At 40.6% G+C, this 24,852-nt stretch overlaps 3 protein-coding genes and 1 long non-coding RNA gene across 6 annotated transcripts in view; 2 read left to right on the top strand and 2 right to left on the bottom strand.

Annotated features, from left to right (window-relative positions):
- Hil (Hillarin) overlaps nt 1-7,931 on the top strand; it is a 51,130-nt gene extending 43,199 nt beyond the window's left edge. Inside the window, exons 7-15 of the mRNA XM_053759076.2 lie at nt 485-707; nt 1,142-1,368; nt 1,660-1,878; nt 2,399-2,607; nt 3,370-3,500; nt 4,167-4,310; nt 5,215-5,328; nt 6,105-6,282; nt 6,551-7,931. Of these exons, the coding sequence (XP_053615051.1) occupies nt 485-707; nt 1,142-1,368; nt 1,660-1,878; nt 2,399-2,607; nt 3,370-3,500; nt 4,167-4,310; nt 5,215-5,328; nt 6,105-6,282; nt 6,551-6,687 (1,582 nt within the window). The 3' untranslated portion in view covers nt 6,688-7,931. The remainder of the gene's footprint in view (nt 1-484; nt 708-1,141; nt 1,369-1,659; nt 1,879-2,398; nt 2,608-3,369; nt 3,501-4,166; nt 4,311-5,214; nt 5,329-6,104; nt 6,283-6,550) is intronic.
- LOC128677913 (dystrophin-like) lies at nt 7,873-17,179 on the bottom strand. The gene is made up of 11 exons (XM_053759079.1): nt 16,955-17,179; nt 16,742-16,878; nt 16,362-16,563; nt 16,014-16,245; nt 15,684-15,842; nt 13,178-13,309; nt 12,372-12,625; nt 11,558-11,687; nt 10,833-11,151; nt 10,342-10,536; nt 7,873-10,005 (listed from the first exon to the last, which is right to left on the bottom strand). The coding sequence occupies exons 1-11, from the start codon at nt 17,011-17,013 to the stop codon at nt 9,887-9,889; spliced, it is 1,938 nt and encodes a 645-aa protein (XP_053615054.1). The 5' UTR covers nt 17,014-17,179; the 3' UTR covers nt 7,873-9,886.
- A 253-nt stretch (nt 17,180-17,432) lies between these two features.
- On the top strand, nt 17,433-19,325 carry Sps1 (Selenophosphate synthetase 1). The gene has a single exon (XM_053759078.1). It carries the CDS (start codon nt 17,691-17,693, stop codon nt 18,897-18,899), a length of 1,209 nt encoding a protein of 402 aa, XP_053615053.1. The 5' UTR covers nt 17,433-17,690; the 3' UTR covers nt 18,900-19,325.
- Nucleotides 19,326-20,225: 900 nt separating this feature from the next.
- On the bottom strand, nt 20,226-24,594 carry LOC128677914 (uncharacterized). Of its 3 annotated transcripts, XR_008405582.2 has the most exons (5): nt 24,158-24,594; nt 23,709-23,865; nt 23,397-23,471; nt 23,134-23,283; nt 20,226-22,824 (listed from the first exon to the last, which is right to left on the bottom strand). It is a non-coding gene; the product is annotated as an uncharacterized LOC128677914 (long non-coding RNA). The 3 variants fall into 3 exon arrangements; XR_008405581.2 differs by having other exon boundaries at nt 20,226-23,283; nt 24,359-24,594; XR_008405580.2 differs by having other exon boundaries at nt 20,226-23,283.
- Between the last annotated feature and the right edge of the window lie 258 nt (nt 24,595-24,852).

Below are 24,852 nucleotides of genomic sequence, written 5' to 3' on the forward strand. Positions count from 1 at the left end.
GTTTTATGAATTTGGAGCAACTTACGGTTTCGGCTTTATCTTTCTTCACGAGATGGAAATATTTTTACAATAAACTCTGTTTAGATGAGGCTAGGTTCTCACGAGACTCAAAATCTGGACTAGATTCTATTGGAGCTGGGACTCACAGATCCACGGGAGGCACACCACTGTTGATATGTTCGATCGAACATAGCTCTAGAATATTTTTTTAAACTAATATTATAAATGCGAAAGTAAGTTTGTTTGTTACCCTCTTCACGCTTTATCTACTCAACCAATCTTCTGGAACTTTTACACGTAGTTTGAAGTACGGGGAAGGACTTAGGGTACCTTTCGTTCCGGAATAAATTATATGTAACTGTGCCCGTGGGAAACTTACACGGGCGAAGCCTCGAGGCGATTGCAATATTTCAGCCATGCCGTAAAATTTGGTAAGGTTAATTTATGACTCAATGTTTAGACGTAAAATCATTAAAATTTTCAGGGCAGCCACGGCGGCACTAGTAGAGAAACAGAGTCACGAAATGATGGAGTTGATCCAGGAGCGACGATCGGAGTACATGGCGGCGTCATCTCTATACCTCGATGGGGAAGAGGCACCCCCTTATCCAGCGCGCGCGCCGCCCCCTCAACCGCCCCTCGTCTCCAAATTCCACATTTACACAGATCCGGTGGAGTTCGCTGATGTCGACAAAATTGCTATTTCGGTATGATAACACTCTTCTTCTTAGGGTGTGCACTGGACTAAGTTTGTGAGACAACTTACCAAAACGATGCCACTCACATAGCATTACCTGTGACTCTATTCAGGTCCTTCAGTATACAGGAGGTTGGGCACGCAGGGCATAATGATAATGTAAGTGTAATGCAGATGGTGTAAGAGCTATGGCCCTGGACAAGATCCTTTGTTTCGTTATGAGCAGTTGGTATGCAAGTTATACCACTCTTATATGGTCCTTCATTGTATACTTCATTTGAAGTTACGCTGTGTGGATCTTGTATGGGGATAATTTGAAATGACTTAGCGCAGCTTAATATACTATAAACTGTACAAGTAATATTGATAGGATAGGATATTTCACTCGACATCCCGAAGAAAGCAAACTTTAGTTCAATTGTTATTTCATTATTTACATTCTAGGTGGCACAAGAAGACCAAAAAACGTTCACAGACCTGGTCCGCCAGCTAGTGGGGCGGTGCGCGACAGACGTGGAGAAGGCGCGCACGATATTCCGCTGGATCACTGTAAAGAACCTGAATAACATACAGTTTGATGACAACCTGAGGGGGGACTCTCCCTTGGGACTGTTGAGGGGCATCAAGCACGGCACGGAAAGTTACCATGTATTGTTTAAGAGATTGTGCAGGTGAGGATGGGTTTAAACAACCATGGTTTAACCAACATTCTGATTTAGCTTATCGTTCTGAAAACTCAATTGAATCTAGTTCAAATCGGACTGATGATTAATTAGGAGTGGGAACGATCAACCTGTTCACTAAAAACGAGAAAAAAGCCGTGTTTTTCTCATCTGATTCTGAATTCAATAAGCAGCTTAACTTGTTTAATTTTTAGGTCATCAGGTTGGAATTGAATCAAGAGCTCCATTCTTGCTTCGTCAGCGTCAGTTCCATTTTAGCCTTTGACTTTATCGTTACAGCTACGCTGGCCTCCACTGCGTGGTGATTAAAGGCTACAGCAAGTCAGCGGGCTACCAGCCGGGCGTGAGGTTCGAAGACAACCGGTTCAGGAACTCCTGGAACGCGGTATACGTAGCGGGGGCCTGGCGCTTCGTGCAGTGCAACTGGGGGGCGCGGCATCTGGTCAACGCTAAGGACGCCCCCAAGCCTGGTAACAGGGGGAAGAGCGACAGTCTGAGGTTTGTTGGCTTCTTTGTATCTTAAAGTTAGGAGTCGCATTTATCTTCTAGTGTGCTCGGTTGCATTCAGGGCTGTGACGCAAAGTAAAAAACAAATCTTTGGCTGTGATTTACAACGGGCCGCCGCCGCCTGCCAAAGAATATGTCCCTTAGGCGTCTCGTATGACATCAACGGGAGCATGTGGACTGTGGAAGATGGGACTAAATTGTGATGTGTTCAATTTGAAATAGCCCAACTTCATGTCAGAGAAACTAAAATAACTAGCCAAGTGCGTATCGGGCTAGCACTTGACCGGTTGTCCCTAAAAATTTGGTATTTTCAAGATTTTATTTGACCACTTTGTCGGCGTGATTAATGTATACATACCAAATTACATCACTCTAGTACTAATTATTTTTAGCTCGACCGCGGACGGACGGACTGACAAACTGACATAGCTTAACAAAAGGTTTTTTGTCTGTAAGACTACAGAACCCAAAATATAATACCTACCTAAATATTGCCAAAATCGAATTTCAGATACGAATACGACGACCACTACTTCCTGACGGACCCTCGGGAGTTCATCTACGAGTTCTTCCCGCTGCAGCCCGACTGGCAGCTCCTCAAAACTCCCATCACACTCCACGACTTCGAGGAGCTGCCCTTCGTGCGTTCACTGTTCTTCAGATACGGGCTGTACTTCAGCGATCCCAATACTAAGGCTGTTATGTATACAGACTCCACAGGTGAGAGTCAATACCATTTAAGAAGAAATTAGACACTTACAGACACTTTTTCTTTATTATGAAAATTATAGAAATATAAGAAATTTCACTCTGCAGCTCTCCAATAATCCAATGCTCCGTTTTGACGTGAAAGAAAAACAAAAATGCTTTCACATTCATAATATTACTATCAGCCCGTCTGCTTCGCTCGGGTAAAAACATAATAAATTGTGTCGTCCGTTGTTCCAATACAAAACAACTGTAATGAAGATTTAAGTGCAGCAGGCCTACCATAAAAATAAGTCGATGGTACGAATTTACGATGCAGGTCAGTTTAGGTTGTAAAGTGGATCGCGTTAAGAGATGATGGTAAGCCCCTGGCCACCATAAGGTCCCTTTTGATTTGGACGCACCACAATTATACACTCAAATCTTCCTCAGGAATCATACAATCTATTGCTGAACAGAACACTGTATTAAAATCCGTGGAGTAGTTTTAAGTTTATCGTCAACAGACAGACGCGGCAGAGGACTTTGTTTTATATATAACTAGCCGCCCGTCCCGACTTCGCTCGGGTAAAACATAATAAATTATACAACTAAAACTTCCTTAGGAATCAAACTATATATAAATAAAACCGTGCATCAAAATCCGTTGCGTAGTTTAAAAGATTTAAGCATACATGGGATGTAGGGACAGAGAAAGCGACTTTGTTTTATACTATGTAGTGATAGTGAATATTATAGAACTTTCACATATAGGAAATATGTATTCGATTGCAGGTGCGGCGACTATGCGTATAGCCATGCCGGCACACATGCAGAGCTCGCTCATCTTCCACTACAACCTCAAGTTCTACGACACCGAGGGCGACGGCTTCGACGGCGTCAGCCTCAAGAGATTCGTCATGCAGGTACCTAATTACATTGATGAGTTGAAAGGGAACTGCACAGTTCGAAGATGACCGTCTCAGACTACCCTTATCCCATTTTAAGTGGGATCGGTATAGCATGTCAGTCTCCTCCTTTTCTCCTTGTCTGATGTTTACCGCCATATCAAATCAAATCATTTATTCAGAAATTAGACCTTCACATGACTTTTTCACGTCAAATTTAATATTAAATAGTAATTTCTTACAAGTTACAAACTATTGGCCTATAACATATTCAGCCTAATGCACTCCATCCATCTCTTCCTCGCTCTCTCTCCTACGTCTTTTCCTATTCTATTTAAAATCCATTACTCTTCTTACAACAAAGATGCCTGTCTTGTTGGGAGCTAAATCAAGGGCAAGAAAAAATTAATACAGATACAATTTCAATGTCTTTCATATTTTGTGATAATCCTGACTGCATTGTCCACTGGTGGCTGTTTCGACTTTAGCAAGGCCGTCGAACAACTAATAAGGTACTATATGGATCTCATTCAGCCTCCGCTATGATACAGTTTTGTGAGCTCATTATGCCAATAGGTACTTAAATACTTATTTTCTAAATATTCGATGGAATATCAGTATGTTGTTCTGTGATCTCATCGCCTCATTGCCAACCCGTGTATTGTGAACGTAACCGTTTGCCAGTCGGTGGTGGGCAACGTGGTGTCGCTGCGCGTGCACGCGCCCTGCAGCGGCGCCTTCCTGCTGGACATCTTCGCGAACGCCGTGACGCCGCGCGAGTACCTCACCGGGGAGCCCATGAAGTTCAAGAGCGTTTGCAAATTCAAGGTCAGCTGTGTAGGGTTTTACCAATAAAAAAAACCACACACCCACAGTCACAAATTACTATCCTAGAAAATAAATAAATTTAATACTACAAAATGCCATTCCGAATTTACAGTCAACAACACATCAACCTACCCAAATTCATTACAAACTCGCCGCTATTACAGCGCCATAGAGTTCATGCAGGGTAACTTTATGTGCTGTTGACTGTACCATTGCGTTCGGAGGACATGTGCCCATTAACGCTCGCTGCATTTTGCAATGGACATTCTTTGAACCAACCAGCTACCTCCCAGAGCGGTAGTCAAAAGCTCAGTCTCTCGAACAACGACATACCTCACTAGCCCAGCAGCTGTTTCTATGGCAATCGGTACAAACATAATTATTGGACAAAATGTAAAAATTTTTACTTTTTAACTCCTAGACGCAAGAACAACACCCCTCGGTGTTTTACCACTAAGTGTGTTTGTCTGTGTACGTGGTATCGTAGCTCATCAACGGGTGAACCGATTTCGACTCTGTTTTTTTTATATTATTTATTTGATAGCTTAGTTATCTAAGAACTACAGCATAAAAATTAAAGAAAAAAATCAAACATATGTTTGATCAAAATCGGTTCAGCCATTCAAAATCCTTTTTTAATTTGTCTAACAAATACCGCAGCCCTCGCAGCCATTCCAGGTGAATGTACCTACAGTATTAGTGAGACAAGACGCGTACCGACAGACAAACTCACTCAAATTCGAAAATATTTATTGCGGTAACTGTGTAGTACAAAGTATAGATGGCACATACAATAGGTACAACAGCTTCAACAGTTTACCCTTACAGGCATTCAATAATATGTGTCAACATGTCGCATCCCACAAAAGGCTATCTCCTGAAACATGATATGTTGTATACCCAGATCTGCTGCGCGGAGCTGCAGACCGTGATGGTCCCGCTGCCGGACTGCGCGAGCGGCGAGTGGGGCCCCACCAAGGCCACCCGGCTGTTCGGGCTCGTGCCCATCACTCACCAGGTGCCCCCCCCACCTCACCCCACCCCGCTCAACACAATACAAAATTTCCACGTTATTAATTAGATTGGCCATAAAATACGCCAGTACAAATAAAGGGTGAATTTTACAAGCGCTTGAACGCAACGAGTGGAGTTTCATTAGTGTCCGATATTTTTTGAATAAAGAATCTTTTTTTTTTTATTTAACATTTATAAAATTAACATTGTACCAGTACTTTACTTATTTATAAACACTAATGATAGCCCGCGGCGGAGTACAAAACGGTCGTGAAATTCAACCTAAAATACCTACAACATATATTATGGACCAAGTGATTGATTGGACACTCTCAAAAATGACCGCGCAATTTGAATAATGCGCAATTATGGGGGCAACATAAAAAACAACCTTCAAAATTTTTACGACTCGGCTATGATTATGCGACCGAATCGCCTGCCTAACGTCAACACTCTTTGGGAATGCAGTCCATCATATGGCTATGCTATAAGTACCTTAGTCGCCTCGTACGACATTCATGCATATTGAGTGGTACTATTTTAGGGCGGAACCACAACCTTCTACCTTATTCTGTGTCACAGTGATGTGAATAAATAGTAATAAAATCATTACAGACTGTAAATAATAGTCTTTAAGGAAGTTGTTTAGTTTGTTCATTCATTCGTGGAGTTTTTATTTAAATAAAAATTTAACGTCTATCAGGAAAGTTACTGCAAAGTTGTAAAAACTTAGCATTCACCATACCTAGTGTAGTTACAAACACTAACCAATCATTCCAGGAGGCGCTAGTGTTCGCGGGCCGCGAGCTCGAGATCCAGTTCCGCATGTCACGCCCTCTAGCGGACTTCATGGCGACCCTGCACAAAAACGGCGTGGACGAGAAGCGGCTCTCCAAATATGTTCAACAGAGCGTTGCAACGGACATCGTTACATTCTACATCACATTCCCTGAGGAAGGTAACTGTGATAATTTAAGCTACAGTCTCTTACACATATTATACTTAATCATCATGAATATACCTCTAAAGTACCCTTTTGTAGACTAGGATAATAAATTTGCCTATCTGCCAGCCAACACTTGTAACACACAATTTTAACACAATATGTTTGATAAGTTACATATAGGCTATCAGATACCTTAATGAAACGGTGAAACAGATTTTTTACATTGGATTTTAGGCTTACCGAGCTGATTTTTCCATTAATTAAACATGCATTTTTTCAGGTCAATACGGCCTAGACATCTACACGCGCGAGCGCAACGGCCCGACCGCGATCCACCAGAACGGCTCCGCGGAGAAGGAAAAGCATCTCCTCACGCACTGCTGCAAGTACCTCATCAACAGCAGCAAGAGGAATTGATCCTTAATAGCTGATAAGGAAATTGTTTTCACTATAGTCCATTTCTGTGTTAAAAGGAAAATCGGACAATGACTCCTGAATATGTTTTTACTATAGTCCGTTTCTGTGTTAGGGGGGAAATCGGACGTTGACCCTGTTTTTTATCTTTAACACCTTTAGCGCCATTTTGAGATATATAGTTATGATACACAAACAATACCGCTCAAGGTGTTAAAAATGCTAATAAGGAAAATGCTTTACTAAGTTTTTGAGCTACGCGGAAAACCGGACGATGACCCTGAATTGGTCGATCCTATTCGCTCACCATCACTGTCGTGTTAAAGACGTTGCTTATTACCTAGATTGAGATCAACCCTTCTAAATAGTATAGATAGTTCATCTTGAATATGTTCACTAAATCGACAATGTTGTGTGGAAAATACTCTGCAAAACCTTAATAACCTCAAAATTTTCCAGTAAAATGTAATTTTAAGCTTTACCGATTTGTTAAAAAATGCTATATGGAGTCAAATACGAGCTTAAACTATGGCACGAATCCTCTCATTTATAATAATATATTCATATTTACAATAATAGATGAATTAGTTGTGTTTATTGTTGAATAAAATGAACTCTGAAGATATTGAAATAAGATTGAAAATTATATTCATATACTAATCATATTTCGTGCTGTTCTAATATACCAAGAATAATAATATTGAGTACATATGGAGTAAGGAATTTGCAATTGTCAAAGCAACAATAGAATAGAAAATTTTATTATTTTGTCAAGTAAATGCTAGTATATTATATTAATAATTTTAATACGACGAATGTACCCAAATGTAGATATAATATTACGATTAAGTAAAATAAAATCCGTCCATTAATATAAAAACATTTTATTGTAGGTTATATTATATTTTATACAATTCTATGTCAACTGTAAATTATGATATTTAAAGTAAAAAAAGTTATTCACTCTAATAGGTTGTGCATATGCAATCAAATTGCAGAATTTTAATGTATAAATATTACAATATATAAGGTTATAGACAAGTTACTTTATGGTATCATAACAGGCACAATAACCCAATGCAAAATAAATTGCTCTATTTTAAGTAACGTTTTATGAAATATAGCAATTTTTTCGGATAGCATAGTATTATAGGGACAGTTTATATCTAATTAAAACGTACTTTTATGTTTAAGCACGGCGATATATTGTAAATTTTATAAAATATATGGCATGTTATTTTTCTAAATATGTTTTTTTTTTGCGTCAGATCTATTAAGGTTCCTGATCCCATACGTATTATGGTTAGACTCACGATTGAAGCATCATACTTATTTTCTAAATAAAGCACCGAATTTTTCGGTGCAATACGAACACTTTCCTTAAATCTATATTCAGATCTTACAATCTCTATAAGTAATATAAAAATTTAGTATCTGGATAACAGTATAACGTTAACAAAACTTTATAACTTGTCTTAACCTATGTATCATATTCAGTGAAGCCAGCACGTGTATATCGACATTGACAAAATGTATATGGAAAAAAATTAACAGCGCAACTACAGTCCGATTTTTTCTTACGTGTCCTAACATGTAAACAATCTTCACACTAATTATTATGTTGAAAACAAGTCAAGTATTAGGTCAAACGTATCCTTACATATTATAAAACAAAGTCCACTGCCGCGTCTGTCTGTCTGTCCGCAATAACCTCAAAAACTGATGCATGGGTTTTCATGCTGTTTTCACCAAGAGATAGTGTGTTTCCAGAGAAAGGTTTAGGTGTATAATTTATTATGTTTTTACACGAGCGAAGCCGGGACGGGCCGCTAGTACATTCTAAAGTAAAATGTAACAACCACGAAAGTAATTTCCTAAATTTATTTTGTTAGTAAAATAAAAAACAGACATGGTAAGATTGTTTAAAGTTTAAATAATAAGACTTGTAAGAAAAAACCGAGTTTATTTTTGTGCTTATTATATTGTGCGTAAAAGGAATCTATTTTTCCCTATAAATTTTGACATCGTCGATACTACATTCTCGCGCAAACATTCAAGATAGCCCTACATGTCTCATTATAGAACCAGTTTACTACACTACTTACTTCTACAAGGACGGAACGGTTCATTTCAAAGTTTTGAAAATAAAAATGAGATGAAAATAATTATTATTATTTTCAAAGTTAGTTAAAAACCGTTTAAAATATAGACTAAAATAGTTTATTCTCTAATAAGTTCAAGGAAAACACATTTTTACACATTTCGTCAGTCCCCCTAACTCGATCCCCCGGGGGATCCTCGTGAACTCCTCTGTTCATCAGGATCCCCTGTAAACAAAAGTACATAAAGACAATGTCACTAACCATATGTATTCACAACCATTTCGATTATTTTCATGTTGGTTTTGTTCTATATGGATAATATCCCTTTTTTCGGTGGTATAAGTGTAGTCATAAATATACTAAACAATCTGAAAATACTTATGTTCAAATTATTTTTTTACACATATTTAAGTACCATATTTAGATTCTGTAATGGCTTTTTAAATAGACGTAGGTATATTCAATATCCTATCAGAAATATATAACTAAAATTACAATTTAAAGACGATAAAAAAAAACAGTGGTTATGATTTTTCTTGAGTAAAATTTTGTTCATAGATTCGAGCAATATCTTCGGACCTTTCTATTTTAAAATTTAATATTTTTATTTATTTCACTATCAACTGAAGTCGTGTGAACTCTTCAGTATAATTGAGCGCGGTAAAAAAATGTACTAACTTCGCCACAATAGAATAACAATACTAAACACCTAAGCTCAATAGGTTGGCAACCTCATCTTTTTTTTTATTATGATCGTTGTAAAACTAACACCACATTCGCACGGGCGTACACAAGCTACCGAGATAGGCGCATTTCGAACATAAACCTATCGTCCAGTCCAATGCACAACGCTTAAAATGCGACAATATTCGCTTATATATTCGCTCGTCTATAAAGTAGAGAATATATGACTTCTTGCCTAACAACATTGTGATCAACTAATCTCGACCTACAAAATGTAATCGTTAAACATCCGTTATCTACTCTTTATAGACCTTGAATTGACAATATTCCATTCCAGACTGACGACGACATCAACGTTTTTAAACGCGCGTTGAAAAAACGGCCGTGTGCGCGAGGCTTTAAGTAGTAACGTAAAGCTACACCAGCCCGTGTGCGCCCAGCGTGGCGCGCTGCTCCACGCCGCGGATGAGGGACCCCAGCAGACCCTCCATTTCGTTTGCGGTCTCGCGCAGTTGCGTGTTGTCGAAACACGAGTCTGAAATACATTTTAAATTTTGCAAATACAAATTACAAATTTTTGGTTTCCAAATACGAATTAACATTTTGGCATTCGTTTTTGCCATGGTATAAAAAAAAAAACATTGGACAAAGTACGGCCACCCTGTCAGTCTGCAACCTGCGCAAGCCACTCATACGTTCCCGAATGCACAGCACATCACTCTGCTTATTCACTTTCACTAATTTTTTTACTGGAGTTTACTTCATAATATTATCTTTTATTGGCGTTTTTATTTTTTTATAAATTTCCATCCAACATTTCACACATTTCGTCGAAAACGTCCGATACTAACCAAAACGTGAAACAACTTACCATCCATAGTAAAGTTACTGGTCAATATCTGCTGCAGGCGGTCGAGGACGGTGTCCAGGTCGGCGTTGAGCTCCTTCATCTTGTCGTTGCTGGTCTCCACGCTCCTGATGTCGGCCGCGTACTTGCGCTCCGTGGCCGATATCGATTGGTTCCTCACTTTACAACGACTTTTGTCGATAGCCGTAGATTCTGTTTCTGTAACAATCATAAAAATTCAAATTAACAAGTAAAAAAAAAAAACATTTTTGCCACATGCTTTTGTCGTCACAGAGATCTTGTTGCATTCGGCGTAATAAAAAATCTTGTCGTGTCAATCTTGCAGTAAACCTCTGAGGTGTTCCATCGTTGGGAGCCGATCCTGGGTACAACAATCAGCATTGATGACAAGCATATCCATAAGTTTTTGTTGTGTGTTGCATGGACATTTCACACATTAGATGTCGTTAGCACTCAGTATACTAGGAGTATAAACAATAATACATATATCTTACCATTATTATACCAATTGCTAATATCATTCATAGACACGGTGGATATGCTATCAGACGTTGCATGTACCACAACGGGTTTCAAGGCATCTCCGGACATGGTCATCAAATTCTGGCTGTCCGTATGTTTGGATACAACTGAAAAGTTTCCAGAATCCATGCTGAGTACCCTTGGTTGGTTCTTCATTGTATCTGATACTTTGGACTGCTTGTCGTCTAGAACTGGGATCGGACTGAAGAGATCAAAGGCTTGGGGACGATCATTCTTTTCTGATTTTTGAGTTTCTGACGGCTGGTTTTGTGGACTGGTTGACAAGTTTTCCTGAAAAATGTAACAGACTATTCAACTCGTCACTACATATATTCAAACCCAAAAAATATGTGAATGTTCATATCAAAATACAACACTTTATTTTATTTGTTATCAATTTGAAGTGATTATAGGCCAGTGGTCAAGAAGTCGCTGTCAAACGAATGGTCACAGGTTTAACTATTTGTACCACATGCTTTTGTATACCAATCTTACACAGGTACATATATTAATATGGAGAAAGCAATTGCAACCTACTCTATTAGTTTTGCCCAAAATGACATTGCGTGTTACATACATTCCACATAATGACCCTCAGCCATGAAGAATATGACTCTTTCATCTGAACATTTCCCGGTTTCGTCCTTAGCCGTAGAGCATTGGAAACCCAGGAATATGACTATAATAATTTATTTACTTTCAATATCTTGAGCCTGTTGATCTGCATGGATATCTGGTGCCAGTGCGCTTCCACCTTCATCTTGAGCTCATCATCCACCGACTCTTTCTTTATACTCTGTAGCTGAGTTGACAGCTCCTCCAAAGCTCTGAAAATAACAAAATCCAGACGTAATGGAAGTAGAACCATGGTGAAACCTCAATATACCTAATTTAGAAATATATTTATTCGTAGCATGAAATAAGGACTTATTAAGCCGGGTCCGCACTGCCGTTTCGTGCTAGCTAACACAAAAACATTGTTTACTAACAGATTAGGGGCGTAGCCTAACAGTTAGAAAAATAACAAAAACATGTTTTCACTCATTTTGTGTTAGCGCTCACTAAAGAAAGACGTAGGGCAGGAGCCTGAGAGAAATATGGAGTAAACAAACATAACAACCATAGGCGCAGCAGACGGGCGATTTTCCTAACTTGTTTTTATAACATATTTTGATACCATGTTTTGTTAGAAAATTGGCGCTGCGGACCAGGCTTTACAGGTAATGGACAACATGTTCTATATCCTAACATAATCCATCCTAACATGTTCTATATATTGAGTATGCTACATTTTTTTTTTCTTTTTTGTTATTGTTTCTACGCTAGAAAAGGTAACACACGTGCCATGACGGTGATGTTCAACGATTTCGCAGAGTTGAACTTGTAGTATGACAGTATCTGTTAATTGATTAACCATAATTGTTTTGAAATCATTCTACCGTTTACAGTTACAGAATATATTCCATTCTAGCTGTCTACGAACTTGTTAAGATTTTTTTTCAAAAACTTACTTGTTCTGAACTTCCAATTGCGTTATAATATCCTGTAGCATAGACGTGGGGTTACTGGCATTATTTCCTGATGCCTTGCCCACTGTGGAGGTCACCATGGCAGGCCGGCCGTCCCGCCGCCGCTTCACGGGATTCTCAACCTTATCCACACTCTTCTTAGAGCTCTTTTTCGACAGCTTCTTCTTTTTCGTCCGCGTGCAGAAGAAGAATCGCTTCATACCGCGGATGAAACTTAGACATTCCGGCGGTTTTATCTGAAATCAATAATTTATTTATTTCCAACTTCCAATAACTTACGAAATAGTTACGAAAATCCTATGTTAAATACTTAACTAAACTGTATATATCAAGTCTGTCATCATCGCGGTTAAATTAACGGCTGTGGCACCCAAAGCCCGAATTCCTTGAAAAATAAACAATTTGAACATTTGGCTCCGATTTCATGACCGCCCGCCTGCCTGTCGACGCCTTTTAGTTGCCCCGTACGACATCAACATGAAGATATCGACTGGCTATTCTAGGATTGAATGATGATGTGATTTTTGATGTGGAGTTAGTCAGAGATCTGTATAGTGACACATGATAGTTTTTAACAGCTGGTGTATAACCCGACTAATATTATAAATGCGAAAGTAAGTTTGTTTGTTGTCTCTTTACCCATTATCTACCAGACCGATTGTTATGATATTTGGTACACGGGTAAAAAATAACCTGGAATAACACAGGGTACTTTTTACCACGAAATTCCCACGGGAGCGAAGCCCCGGTGCCCAGCTAGTATTTAGATAATAATAAAAATATCTCACCTCTCCGTCAACAATCTCATGTACCACATGAGACTTCTTATGTCCGCTGACTGGAGACAAGTCCTTGTTGTACAAATAGCATTTCTCACAAAAGTACACCTCGTTGCATTTCGAGCATTTAAACTTGAGTACCTGAAAATGTCAACACAACAGAAGTCAGTAAAGTATAGCATGAAACTGTGGAGGACCAGTGGTTAATCCGCCGACGATCGAAACATTCCAGGTTCGAATTCTATTGTGACGTGACATGACTTTATAGATAGATAGATAATTCGTTTATTTGATTTGCCACAGACACAAAAGAAATAACAGACTGCGCTGTCGCGTTATCATGATGGATTCTTCTCACTGCTTCTCGCAAAGGTTCAATATTTAAACTTTCTACATAGATAGTCTGACCTGTTGGTGCATATTCGTGGTACGAGTACACAACACCTTCACAACCAAACACAATATTCAACATTATCTTAACATTGCTCCGATTTTGACGAGCTATTTTTGGTTCTGCAGCGCCGGCCAGCGGCGCGCAGCAGCTGATGGCACGCCTAGCATGATACCTGTATGAGCGGCTGCAGACAGAGAGAGCAGTGCTGCGTGATGTGCGCGCAGTTCCTGCTGGCCAGCACGCGCTGCAGCAGCGCCGGCCAGCGGCGCGCAGCAGCTGATGGCACGCCTAGCATGATACCTGTATGAGCGGCTGCAGACAGAGAGAGCAGTGCTGCGTGATGTGCGCGCAGTTCCTGCTGGCCAGCACGCGCTGCAGCAGCGCCGGCCAGCGGCGCGCAGCAGCTGATGGCACGCCCAGCATGATACCTGTATGAGCGGCTGCAGACAGAGAGAGCAGTGCTGCGTGATGTGCGCGCAGTTCCTGCTGGCCAGCACGCGCTGCAGCAGCGCCGGCCAGCGGCGCGCAGCAGCTGATGGCACGCCCAGCATGATACCTGTATGAGCGGCTGCAGACAGAGAGAGCAGTGCTGCGTGATGTGCGCGCAGTTCCTGCTGGCCAGCACGCGCTGCAGCAGCGCCGGCCAGCGGCGCGCAGCAGCTGATGGCACGCCCAGCATGATACCTGTATGAGCGGCTGCAGACAGAGAGAGCAGTGCTGCGTGATGTGCGCGCAGTTCCTGCTGGCCAGCACGCGCTGCAGCAGCGCCGGCCAGCGGCGCGCAGCAGCTGATGGCACGCCCAGCATGATACCTGTATGAGCGGCTGCAGACAGAGAGAGCAGTGCTGCGTGATGTGCGCGCAGTTCCTGCTGGCCAGCACGCGCTGCAGCAGCGCCGGCCAGCGGCGCGCAGCAGCTGATGGCACGCCCAGCATGATACCTGTATGAGCGGCTGCAGACAGAGAGAGCAGTGCTGCGTGATGTGCGCGCAGTTCCTGCTGGCCAGCACGCGCTGCAGCAGCGCCGGCCAGCGGCGCGCAGCAGCTGATGGCACGCCCAGCATGATACCTGTATGAGCGGCTGCAGACAGAGAGAGCAGTGCTGCGTGATGTGCGCGCAGTTCCTGCTGGCCAGCACGCGCTGCAGCAGCGGCGGCCAGCGGCGCGCAGCAGCTGATGGCACGCCCAGCATGATACCTGTATGAGCGGCTGCAGACAGAGAGAGCAGTGCTGCGTGATGTGCGCGCAGTTCCTGCTGGCCAGCACGCGCTGCAGCAGCGCCGGCCAGCGGCGCGCAGCAGCTGATGGCACGCCCAGCATGATACCTGTATGAGCGGCTGCAGACAGAGAGAGCAGTGCTGCGTGATGTGCGCGCAGTTCCTGCTGGCCAGCACGCGCTGCAGCAGCGCCGGCCAGCGGCGCGCAGCAGCTGATGGCACGCCCAGCATGATACCTGTATGAGCGGCTGCAGACAGAGAGAGCAGTGCTGCGTGATGTGCGCGCAGTTCCTGCTGGCCAGCACGCGCTGCAGCAGCGCCGGCCAGCGGCGCGCAGCAGCTGATGGCACGCCCAGCATGATACCTGTATGAGCGGCTGCAGACAGAGAGAGCAGTGCTGCGTGATGTGCGCGCAGTTCCTGCTGGCCAGCACGCGCTGCAGCAGCGCGTGCTGGCCAGCACGCGCTGCAGCAGCGCCGGCCAGCGGCGCGCAGCAGCTGATGGCACGCCCAGCATGATACCTGTATGAGCGGCTGCAGACAGAGAGAGCAGTGCTGCGTGATGTGCGCGCAGTTCCTGCTGGCCAGCACGCGCTGCAGCAGCGCCGGCCAGCGGCGCGCAGCAGCTGATGGCACGCCCAGCATGATACCTGTATGAGCGGCTGCAGACAGAGAGAGCAGTGCTGCGTGATGTGCGCGCAGTTCCTGCTGGCCAGCACGCGCTGCAGCAGCGCCGGCCAGCGGCGCGCAGCAGCTGATGGCACGCCCAGCATGATACCTGTATGAGCGGCTGCAGACAGAGAGAGCAGTGCTGCGTGATGTGCGCGCAGTTCCTGCTGGCCAGCACGCGCTGCAGCAGCGCCGGCCAGCGGCGCGCAGCAGCTGATGGCACGCCCAGCATGATACCTGTATGAGCGGCTGCAGACAGAGAGAGCAGTGCTGCGTGATGTGCGCGCAGTTCCTGCTGGCCAGCACGCGCTGCAGCAGCGCCGGCCAGCGCGGCGCGCGCGCCGACAGACCCCACTCCGCGCAAGCGGCGGACGACACGCCTAGCATGCCCGCGCTCTGCGCACATTTTTCACAATTAGAGACATCATCATCGTCATTATTTTTCTCTACTACCACTTCCATTCACTATTTATTATTCTAATTAATTTTAAAATTTTCTAATAGAATGAGAATGACCTTAAAAAAGAATTGAGCAAATAAACATAACAAAATACAAAGTGGGATTACCTTGTCAAAACATGAATCAATATCTAGCTGAGTTACATCACAAGGCACTCCTAGATACTGTGGCAGGGCTGACACTTGCGACATGAGAACTGACAGCCTCCTTGGAGACACACAACCATTGTGGTCAGCACAGGAGTTAGCTAAAGCTGACCACTTGTCAGCAGTGGACTCTTTGCTGAGAATTATCAGCAGCGTCTTCACAGAGAGAACTCTCACTGGCTCTTTTCTTTCCCTGTGATAAATATAAGAAATTGCTAGCTAGTTGCATTTATACATATGTTTTTATTGATTTTGAAATTTTTATTTCAAATGGAATCTTTTTAAAACTTACATAAAAACCAGACTCACTTATCATATACATTGAGCAACAAATTGATCAACAAATCCACAGCTAAATCCACATCCCCAGTGAACACTCCTTCTTTCTCAGCAGCAAAATAGATGTCGGCAAGAACTGCTTCCAGTTCCGTGGTGTCCAAGGACAGACTGCTTTCAGATAAGCTGAGCTGATGGCGAGCAAACACTCCGGAGCTGATTCGTAGTGGTGGCACTACAAAATATTTCGAAAATTTGATAATTTTAACACATAAGACAAATAATTAAATATTGTAGTGGAACCAAGGTTTCACCCTATGTTTATATATTTACTAAGGTGAGTCAAAAGTATATTAGTCAAAAGTATATTAGTCAAAAGTATATTAATGTTGTTTTTTAAATATTTGGCTCACCTTCTAGTTGTGTTTGCAAAGCATAAATCTTGAAAGCAATCCTGTAAGCACTGTACTTAATATCATCATATTCCGTCAGAGATTCCATAATCTTCTCGAATTGTGGATGATCATATTGCTGCTTACCAGTTGTTTCACTAAAAAAGATAAATGCAAATACATATAAAATAAAACACAAACAAAGGAAAAGTTGATTAGTGAAAGTTTACTCACTCTACATAATATGGATACCCGGCCTCGTTTTCAAGCTTTTTCCAGTTATTTAGAGCCATTGCTTTTCTTATTAGCAGGTTTTAGAGGTCATTGTTTAATCATGTAAGTTTTTAATTTTATTTTCATTTGTAAAAATATTTCATTCAACCGCCACGATTATTCAAAAAAATTTTGAACTAAAAAATTGGCCCAAATTCAAGAAGCAAAATTCGATGTCAGTGTCAACTTCAGTCAATTTCAATATGGAAACCAATGCATTTCATTTCATATAATGTTTGACAAAATTTAAATGTAATATGTAACATGCAACAGATAATATAATTTGTATTTGTATGGTTTTTGCACACTTGAAACAATATTCGAATATGTATATTTAGTAATATTAATTCAGTTACAATTTATTTGATTTAATATTTTTGTCAACACATAACACATTCTGCTAACGTCAATAGGAATGGTTTTGCGGGTTCTGCGGGTTAGCAAGTATGTTTTCTACTTTACACGTTGTGTGAAGTTGTAAACGAGCTACATAGCAGCCAATCAGAATTGAGTTTGTGTTGTTTACAAATTATATTAGCCAATCCCGTTGACATAAAATTACTTCAAGTTTTTGTAGATTTTACTCGCGTAAAGAAGACGCCATTTTGCAAGCGTCACTTGGCGGCGTGTCGCGTTTGGGCATTTTAACCAGAAATACCTCCAAGAAAACAGTGTTATTGTTTTGTTTTCGTGTAATATGTCTTACCAGTCCAGCGTAGCCCAGGATACATTAGCTGCGGCTCAATTAGAGATGGCCGGTAACCCCAATGCCCTGGCTTTGCGTCGGCCATTCGACCCCGTAGCGCACGACTTGGAAGCGAGTTTTCGCCTGACACGATTTGCTGATCTCAAAGGAAGAAGTTGTAAAGTACCTCAAGATGTATTGGGAAAATTGGTGGAGTCCTTGCAACAGGACTATTCACAACAAGAGCAGGATCAGTTCATGCATGTGGCAATACCGCGCATCGGCATCGGTTTGGATTGCTCGGTGACGCCGCTACGACACGGTGGGCTCTGTTTGGTTCAAACTACTGACTTTTTCTATCCTCTAGTTGACGACCCATACATGATGGGTAAAATCGCATGTGCGAACGTTTTGAGCGACTTGTATGCAATGGGAGTGACTGAATGTGACAACATGTTGATGTTGCTTGGGGTATCAACAAAGATGACTGAGAAGGAACGAGATGTAGTTATTCCCCTTATCATGCGAGGTTTCAAAGACTCTGCTCTAGAAGCAGGAACATCTGTGACTGGAGGTCAGACTGTAATCAACCCATGGTGCACTATTGGGGGGGTTGCTACAACAATCTGCCAGCCCAATGAGTATATTGTCCCAGATAATGCTGTAATGGGAGATGTGTTGGTCCTTACCAAACCTCTAGGTACCCAAGTAGCTGTAAATGCCCACCAGTGGTTGGACCAGCCCGAGCGCTGGAACCGTATCAAGCTGGTGGTGTCCGAAGAAGATGTTCGCAAAGCATACCATCGTGCAATGGACTCAATGAGCCGACTAAATCGCATTGCTGCTCGGCTGATGCATAAATATAATGCTCATGGCTCTACTGATGTCACAGGATTTGGATTGCTTGGTCACGCACAAAACTTAGCATCACACCAGAAGAATGAAGTATCATTTGTAATCCACAATCTACCAGTCATTGCTAAGATGGCAGCAGTGGCAAAAGCATGTGGAAATATGTTCCAGTTGCTCCAGGGGCATGCCCCTGAGACCTCCGGAGGGCTGTTGATCTGCCTGCCCCGAGAGCAGGCTGCTGCATACTGCAAAGACATTGAAAAGCAGGAGGGATACCAGGCTTGGATCATAGGCATTGTGGAGAAGGGCAACCGCACCGCCCGCATCATTGACAAGCCCCGAGTGATCGAAGTGCCCGCTAAAGATTAAACTGCATCAGTTTGAGACATTTCAGAGTTGAAAATATTGCAATTTTTTATTTTAATTTCTATGGACCTTAAAATCTTGATTTTTTTATTTAAAAATCTTATACAATTTGTGTAATTTGAATGTTGTTTCTCAATATTTGACATAAGTTGTTTCTATTTCTTGTACATGCTGTTATTGTGACAACAGCTAAAGGATTTTATTGTGGACTAGTTGTAAGGAAGCTTTTAGAAAACTTGATCTAGTAGGTATCTATTGGTGTTTACAATAAAATAGTTAAGATATCATATTAAAATTAAGAACAATTCCATTAGGTACAGTCCCAACATAAAATGAATAATTTAACATTTGTTTGCAGCTTGTGGACCCGTTTCTGCAAATTGTGAGATAAGGTACATATAACTATTAGAATAAATTTATTTTTCAGTCCGATGTGTTTTTATTTATAGTTAAAATTAATAGGTACCTAACCAATATTTAAATCAAAAGTATTTTAAAAATTAATATAGGTACATATTATGTTTAGTTAATTATTTTGGGAAAATTTTGTGAATTAGATTTTTGTCCAAAAAAGCCAAATCAAAAATTACGTTAGGTAGTTTCTGGAACAAACTTGTGTAAGGGAAAGGGATAATTGGACAAAAATTCCTGAAATAGGATATTTAGAGAATGCTTTATATAGCGTTATTTCAGGATTTTTAATTTTGTTTTTTCATATTAAAATAGGAATGGGATAGTTGTAAACTTCCATAGCGCATTTAAAATACACAGTGTCATCCAGTGTTTTTATTGCAATATTACCTACCTATAACAGAATACAGGATTTTCGCAGATCCCACAAAAACAATAGTTTTTTCCGGGTTGAAAGGTATTTACCTACCCTATGTCCTCCTTACTCTACAATTATATATGCGAAATTTCAAGAAGATGAGTAGATTTGGTACAAGAAGTTGGTATGAATTCTACTCTTCTATTACAAAATTGAAACTCAATATTTTGAATGTGTCTGATTTCTAAAGTTAAAACTTTAAAAATCAATACTCTCAAAATATTGGTGTAAAACACGTGTAAATTCAGAAACAAACTCATCGGATTGTAATTTGAGTGGGACCGCGCCTTTGCCTTTATTTTGTTTCTGGGCAGTGTAAAGTAATACCAGTTTTACTTTTGTAAGATGTATCACTACATAGTATAAAACAAAGTCCCTGCTGTATGCTTAGATCGTTAAAACTACCTACGCAACGGATTTTGTTGTGGGTTTTTTTAATAGATAGATGATTCCAGACGAAGGTTTATACAGGCGGGTCGCCAGTAAATAAAATAAGTAAGTGATATATTTTGTTTTATTCTAATTATAGTCTTATAAATAATGTTACAAAGTCCGTTAAACCTCTTCAGGCCGTCCGCTGTATTCCATTGCATATTTTGCATAGACAAAAGAAATTGGCATAGTGGCCGGACAAGATTTATGTACTTACTTAGGTACCGAATGAGCGAATCTACCTACAGTGTATAAGTTTGTTGAGCGTGGTTATTCAAGAGACACAAACTAGGTGCGTTTGTGTCTCTTATTCAGAATCAAAATTCTGCTCAACGATTGTCGACTTTGGCAAGATAATGCTCTAATCAACATTAGACATAGTGTGACAGTTCTGCTGTATCGGATACATAAGTGCAGCGTATTTAAGTACATATGGATAATTTCCACAACGTGACATGGAGCATTTTGTTGTAGGTACAAATTTTCTTTGGGAACGTAACTCAGTCGGGACCGTACGCGCCTACTTATGTAGATTAGATACCTATATGTATATTAACACAAAGGCAGCTTGTTAATTTCAGCTTGTATCATGTGTGCCCTCTAGAACATCATATAGGAACAATTTCCACAAAGCGACATGTAACTAATACATTTTTCGACGGGAAACGAGTCTCGTACACCTTTTAACTTGCTAAAAACGCAATTGACAGACAAAACTGTTGTATTCAGTCAAACAAATCTCGTGAGGGTTGCGTGCGGTAATTTTTTACCATATCACATAGGGATAATTTCTACAGCAAGGTATAGGTACTTGGATTTGTTTGATAAATGACTGCCTGACTTGCAAACAAATCCGCATCGAATTGGGCGAACCCCCAGGGTTTCAGATGCAAAGGGGCGCCGCAAGCATATCCGATCTCTTGTCACCCAAGACAGGTAAGTACTAAAGGAAACGCAAAACAAGATTTGGGTGTTACCCTTCTTATTTATTAACGATAAAACCCTTCAACATACGCTCGCACGTATACGCTATATACGCTTCGGTATAAATGGCAACGGCAGACTTCAACTTTCTATACCCTCTGCCACATTAGTTACATAGGGATAATATTCATATCGTGACGTGGAACATTTTAATACACCAAAGTACAATTTCCAACGTCGACAAGTACCTTAGGATTTCAAATTTGTATTACCTATTTATCACCAAAACCATTCGATTATTCGATCGATATCAATAAACTCCCCTGTTTTGCTATTAATATCTACATTTGAAACACAAGGCTCTCAATAGGTATGAGAGAATTAGGAAATGAATGTTAAAAACCTGCACTGGAAACAAGTCATCTTCAAAGTCCAAACTCATTACAGTGTACAGAGCTATACTTAGGCTTTTTTTTTCAAAAAGGCGTGAATCATATTCTCCCATATAACATAGGAATAAATTTAGATAGCAATAGATAAATATTTATTTGCGGCTGAATTGCACATGGCTTTCATTGCAAACCAAACCAAAGCACCTGGTTTGTTGATAAAGGCATGCTGCTATGTTATTAGAGATGGTAGTAAGGGCTAGACTAGGGACTAGGTACTGGCTAGGCTAGTAGAGGTGTGAGGTGAAATTGGTTTTGTGGCGCTGAAAACATCCTTTTGTTTTGAGTGGACTCTAAGAGCGGTTTATTTTTTTTTTGTTGACATTTCGTTGTGGAAAGATCTGATTATCTGCATTACCGACTAGACCGTCCACGTCCACCAATCGGTTCCCAGGATTCGATACATCACACGGGAAAACTCCTTTCTTGCACTGAGCGCTGATGTAATGACTTTACTAATGATGACTCCTGAATTTACCAGTAATGACTCCCATGATCAAAATCAGCGGAGAATCCATTGTTTGCATTCTCAGTAGGGTTCCGGCGTTAGTTAGGGGCCAGTTTAGTGACTGCCCAGGGCGTCGGACAAAAAAGGGCGCTTGATTATTACGATCAAACTTACATTTTTGTTTGCGTTGAAAGGCTGCCCTCAGCCTGTCATTTTACAATTAAATGTACATATACATAGGGATAATTTCCACAACGTGACATGGAGCATTTTGTTATACTTTCCCAAGTAGTACAATTTAGGTACGCCCATAAAGATTTATTATTATTGTCGATCTTTATTCGGAAGCCATCCTCGATATAAAGGGGCCAACTCACGAATCTCATGGTCGATCGACAAGCTCGCATGATTTGCCGTTCATATGCGCTTTTAGACAACTTCATATGGCTCTCTCATTGGAGAATTTATGAGACTAATAAGAAGATCGCGTAGACGCGATGCATAATTTAACCACGCTCAACAAAATAGTAGTTTTACCAGAAAACTTTCCTGAAATAGATCTGATGTCAACTGTACAGCGGACGTTCCGAACATATAACATTTGGATAATTTCCACAACATGATGTAGACGCATTTGATACAAATGTATAAAAAAAGAACAAACAAAGCACATTTAAATTTTTTTATGTCAAGTCCGCGCCACGAAAGAAAGCCCGCGGCAAAATGTAAACTGTCAATCTATCGGGCACGTTGTTGTCGTCGTAATAGTATATATTATATATTACTTACACTATCGTCATCGACTGCTGCGCCGCGTCGGCGGTATTTTCGCGGCCCGGACTCTAGCTGTGTTAATAAAATCAAAACTAAAACAAAATTTAAAAAATCAAATAATGATTTTTTAAAATTTTGTTCATAAAATAACTTTAATTGGAATTAGGGAATCCCAATTGAGAAAGAGTGCATGTTTATGTTGTTCTGTCACCCCTTCCTTTTTAGCCTTCTTTCCATTCCATATTTTTATGGGTTTCCGTTTTTTAATCTGTTTTACCACCATTCTATACAACCTATTAACAGTTGTGTACTTGGTATTAAAAATTAAATCAGTGTACTATGATTTCTGAATTTTCACAAAAAGTATCTAAGATGTAGGACCTGTGACTGCTTGAACATTGAAAAAGTGCCCTCCCATTGGGCTCTTGTATTGCTCGGACTAATCACCACCAGGATTTTTAAATTTTACATGTGTATAGCTGATGCAGTCAATCACAATTAGGAAATGTGCTATTTTCTTTAAAATTTTGTCTGAAACATAAAATATTTTTTTTTAGCTACATATTCAACAAATTTGTAATTTCAAGGCTAAAAAAATAACATTTCTTGGTTTTAATATAAATATTAAATTTATATATACTTACTTCAACATATTATGTGATATTCTAGTTGAAACTGTTCCCCGGCTTCAACATGTGATCCTGATCTGTATTTTTTTTCTGAAAGAAAATATAATGTACCCTACAATTTGCATAAAACATATCTCATTTATGCCAGCTACACACTATCACTTAACAGTTCACCAAACTTTGGCAGATTTGGCATATATTGCTATCCATTGTGGTTCCATTACTCAACCAACTATGCAATGTTCATTATTTTATGTCATGATCTGTCTGAGTTTGGTGATAGTATGTAGTTGGCATTACATATTGAAAAGCAGTGTTGCAACATACCAGCCTTTCATATTATCTTAAAGATGGTAGATACAGAACAAGACCTGCTCCTTCACATTGTGAGGTCACATTTAGGTGCTAGCCTGCACATAAATTACATTTGTATCCAGATTACAAATTTTAGGGCAATCTACGTATGCCATTGTTTGATGAGAACCTGGAAAAGAAAGGACAAGTCTGTGCATTGCTACACTACACAATATGTAAAAAAAAATTAATTTATTAGTTTCATTCATTTATTTATTTTCTCATTTTAAGTGCTTTTGCTAATTGCTTCCTCCATTGGGCGCTTTAGAGACCGTGATATGAATTCCTACTTTTCCTTCCTTTTCTTGCATGTTTAAGCTCAGGGTCCACATAAAAAGGTGAAAGGTTATAGAGTGATGCTAATCTAGGGCGGGAACCACACGCCCCGCTTAATGATCCCTTTATTTGATGTACAATCTCACCTGAACACTGCCGGTAGCTTAGTCGTATAGAATCGTAATATCATTAAAACCATTATACAAGTTCCGGGGGGAACGGATTTCATCTTGTATCTTTCTTGATGTTTCACAAAATCAATCAACTCTGCAAGATCTTGCATTTTCAATTTTTACCAAATAAAAATAATACTACCAAGCTAACTAATAGCATTATTGATCGATCACCTCGTACTGCACAATTTTCCGGCTGTGCGGTGCTACACAATGCACTTGCATGCGAATTGCACATGCGCCAATACACGCACGCACTCGTTTATTGGTTTTCATTCAATGAAATAATTACAACATAGTGAATTTTATACTCTTTCTTTGGCAAGAATAATATAATTTATCTAAATATTAAATAAACAGGCACTTGTGATGCTGATGTGAAACCGGAAACTGACATCAATCAAATGTCAAAATGTTGCACTTCCGCAGGAGTTCTTGGTCTTGCCCATAGATTAATATTGTTTGTATAGGGTAGTCTTGCCTTCCGGTAGTAAATAGATGGCGCGGTTTACAGATGTGTTTTTGATTCCCCAGAGGAAGATTTAGGTCATGGTCATGGACGTATAAAAAAAGATCCTTTTTTATACGTCCATCGTTTAGTGTATAATTTATTGGTTTTACCCGAGCGTATGTTTTTAGCCGGGACAAACCACTAGTATATTTATATT

Source organism: Plodia interpunctella, chromosome 18 (assembly GCF_027563975.2).
Source record: "Plodia interpunctella isolate USDA-ARS_2022_Savannah chromosome 18, ilPloInte3.2, whole genome shotgun sequence".
Taxonomy (NCBI): Eukaryota; Metazoa; Arthropoda; class Insecta; order Lepidoptera; family Pyralidae; genus Plodia; species Plodia interpunctella.

Excerpts from the sequence above, each read along its gene's own strand:
- LOC128677913 (XM_053759079.1), bottom strand. The coding sequence starts at position 17,013 with ATGGCTCTAAATAACTGGAAAAAGCTTGAAAACGAGGCCGGGTATCCA. Across the intron at positions 16,564-16,741 it reads TTTGCAAACACAACTAGAAG|TGCCACCACTACGAATCAGC; the intron begins GTGAGCCAAATA and ends AATATTTTGTAG. Across the intron at positions 12,626-13,177 it reads ATGAGATTGTTGACGGAGAG|ATAAAACCGCCGGAATGTCT; the intron begins GTGAGATATTTT and ends TATTGATTTCAG.
- Sps1 (XM_053759078.1), top strand. The coding sequence starts at position 17,691 with ATGTCTTACCAGTCCAGCGTAGCCCAGGATACATTAGCTGCGGCTCAA.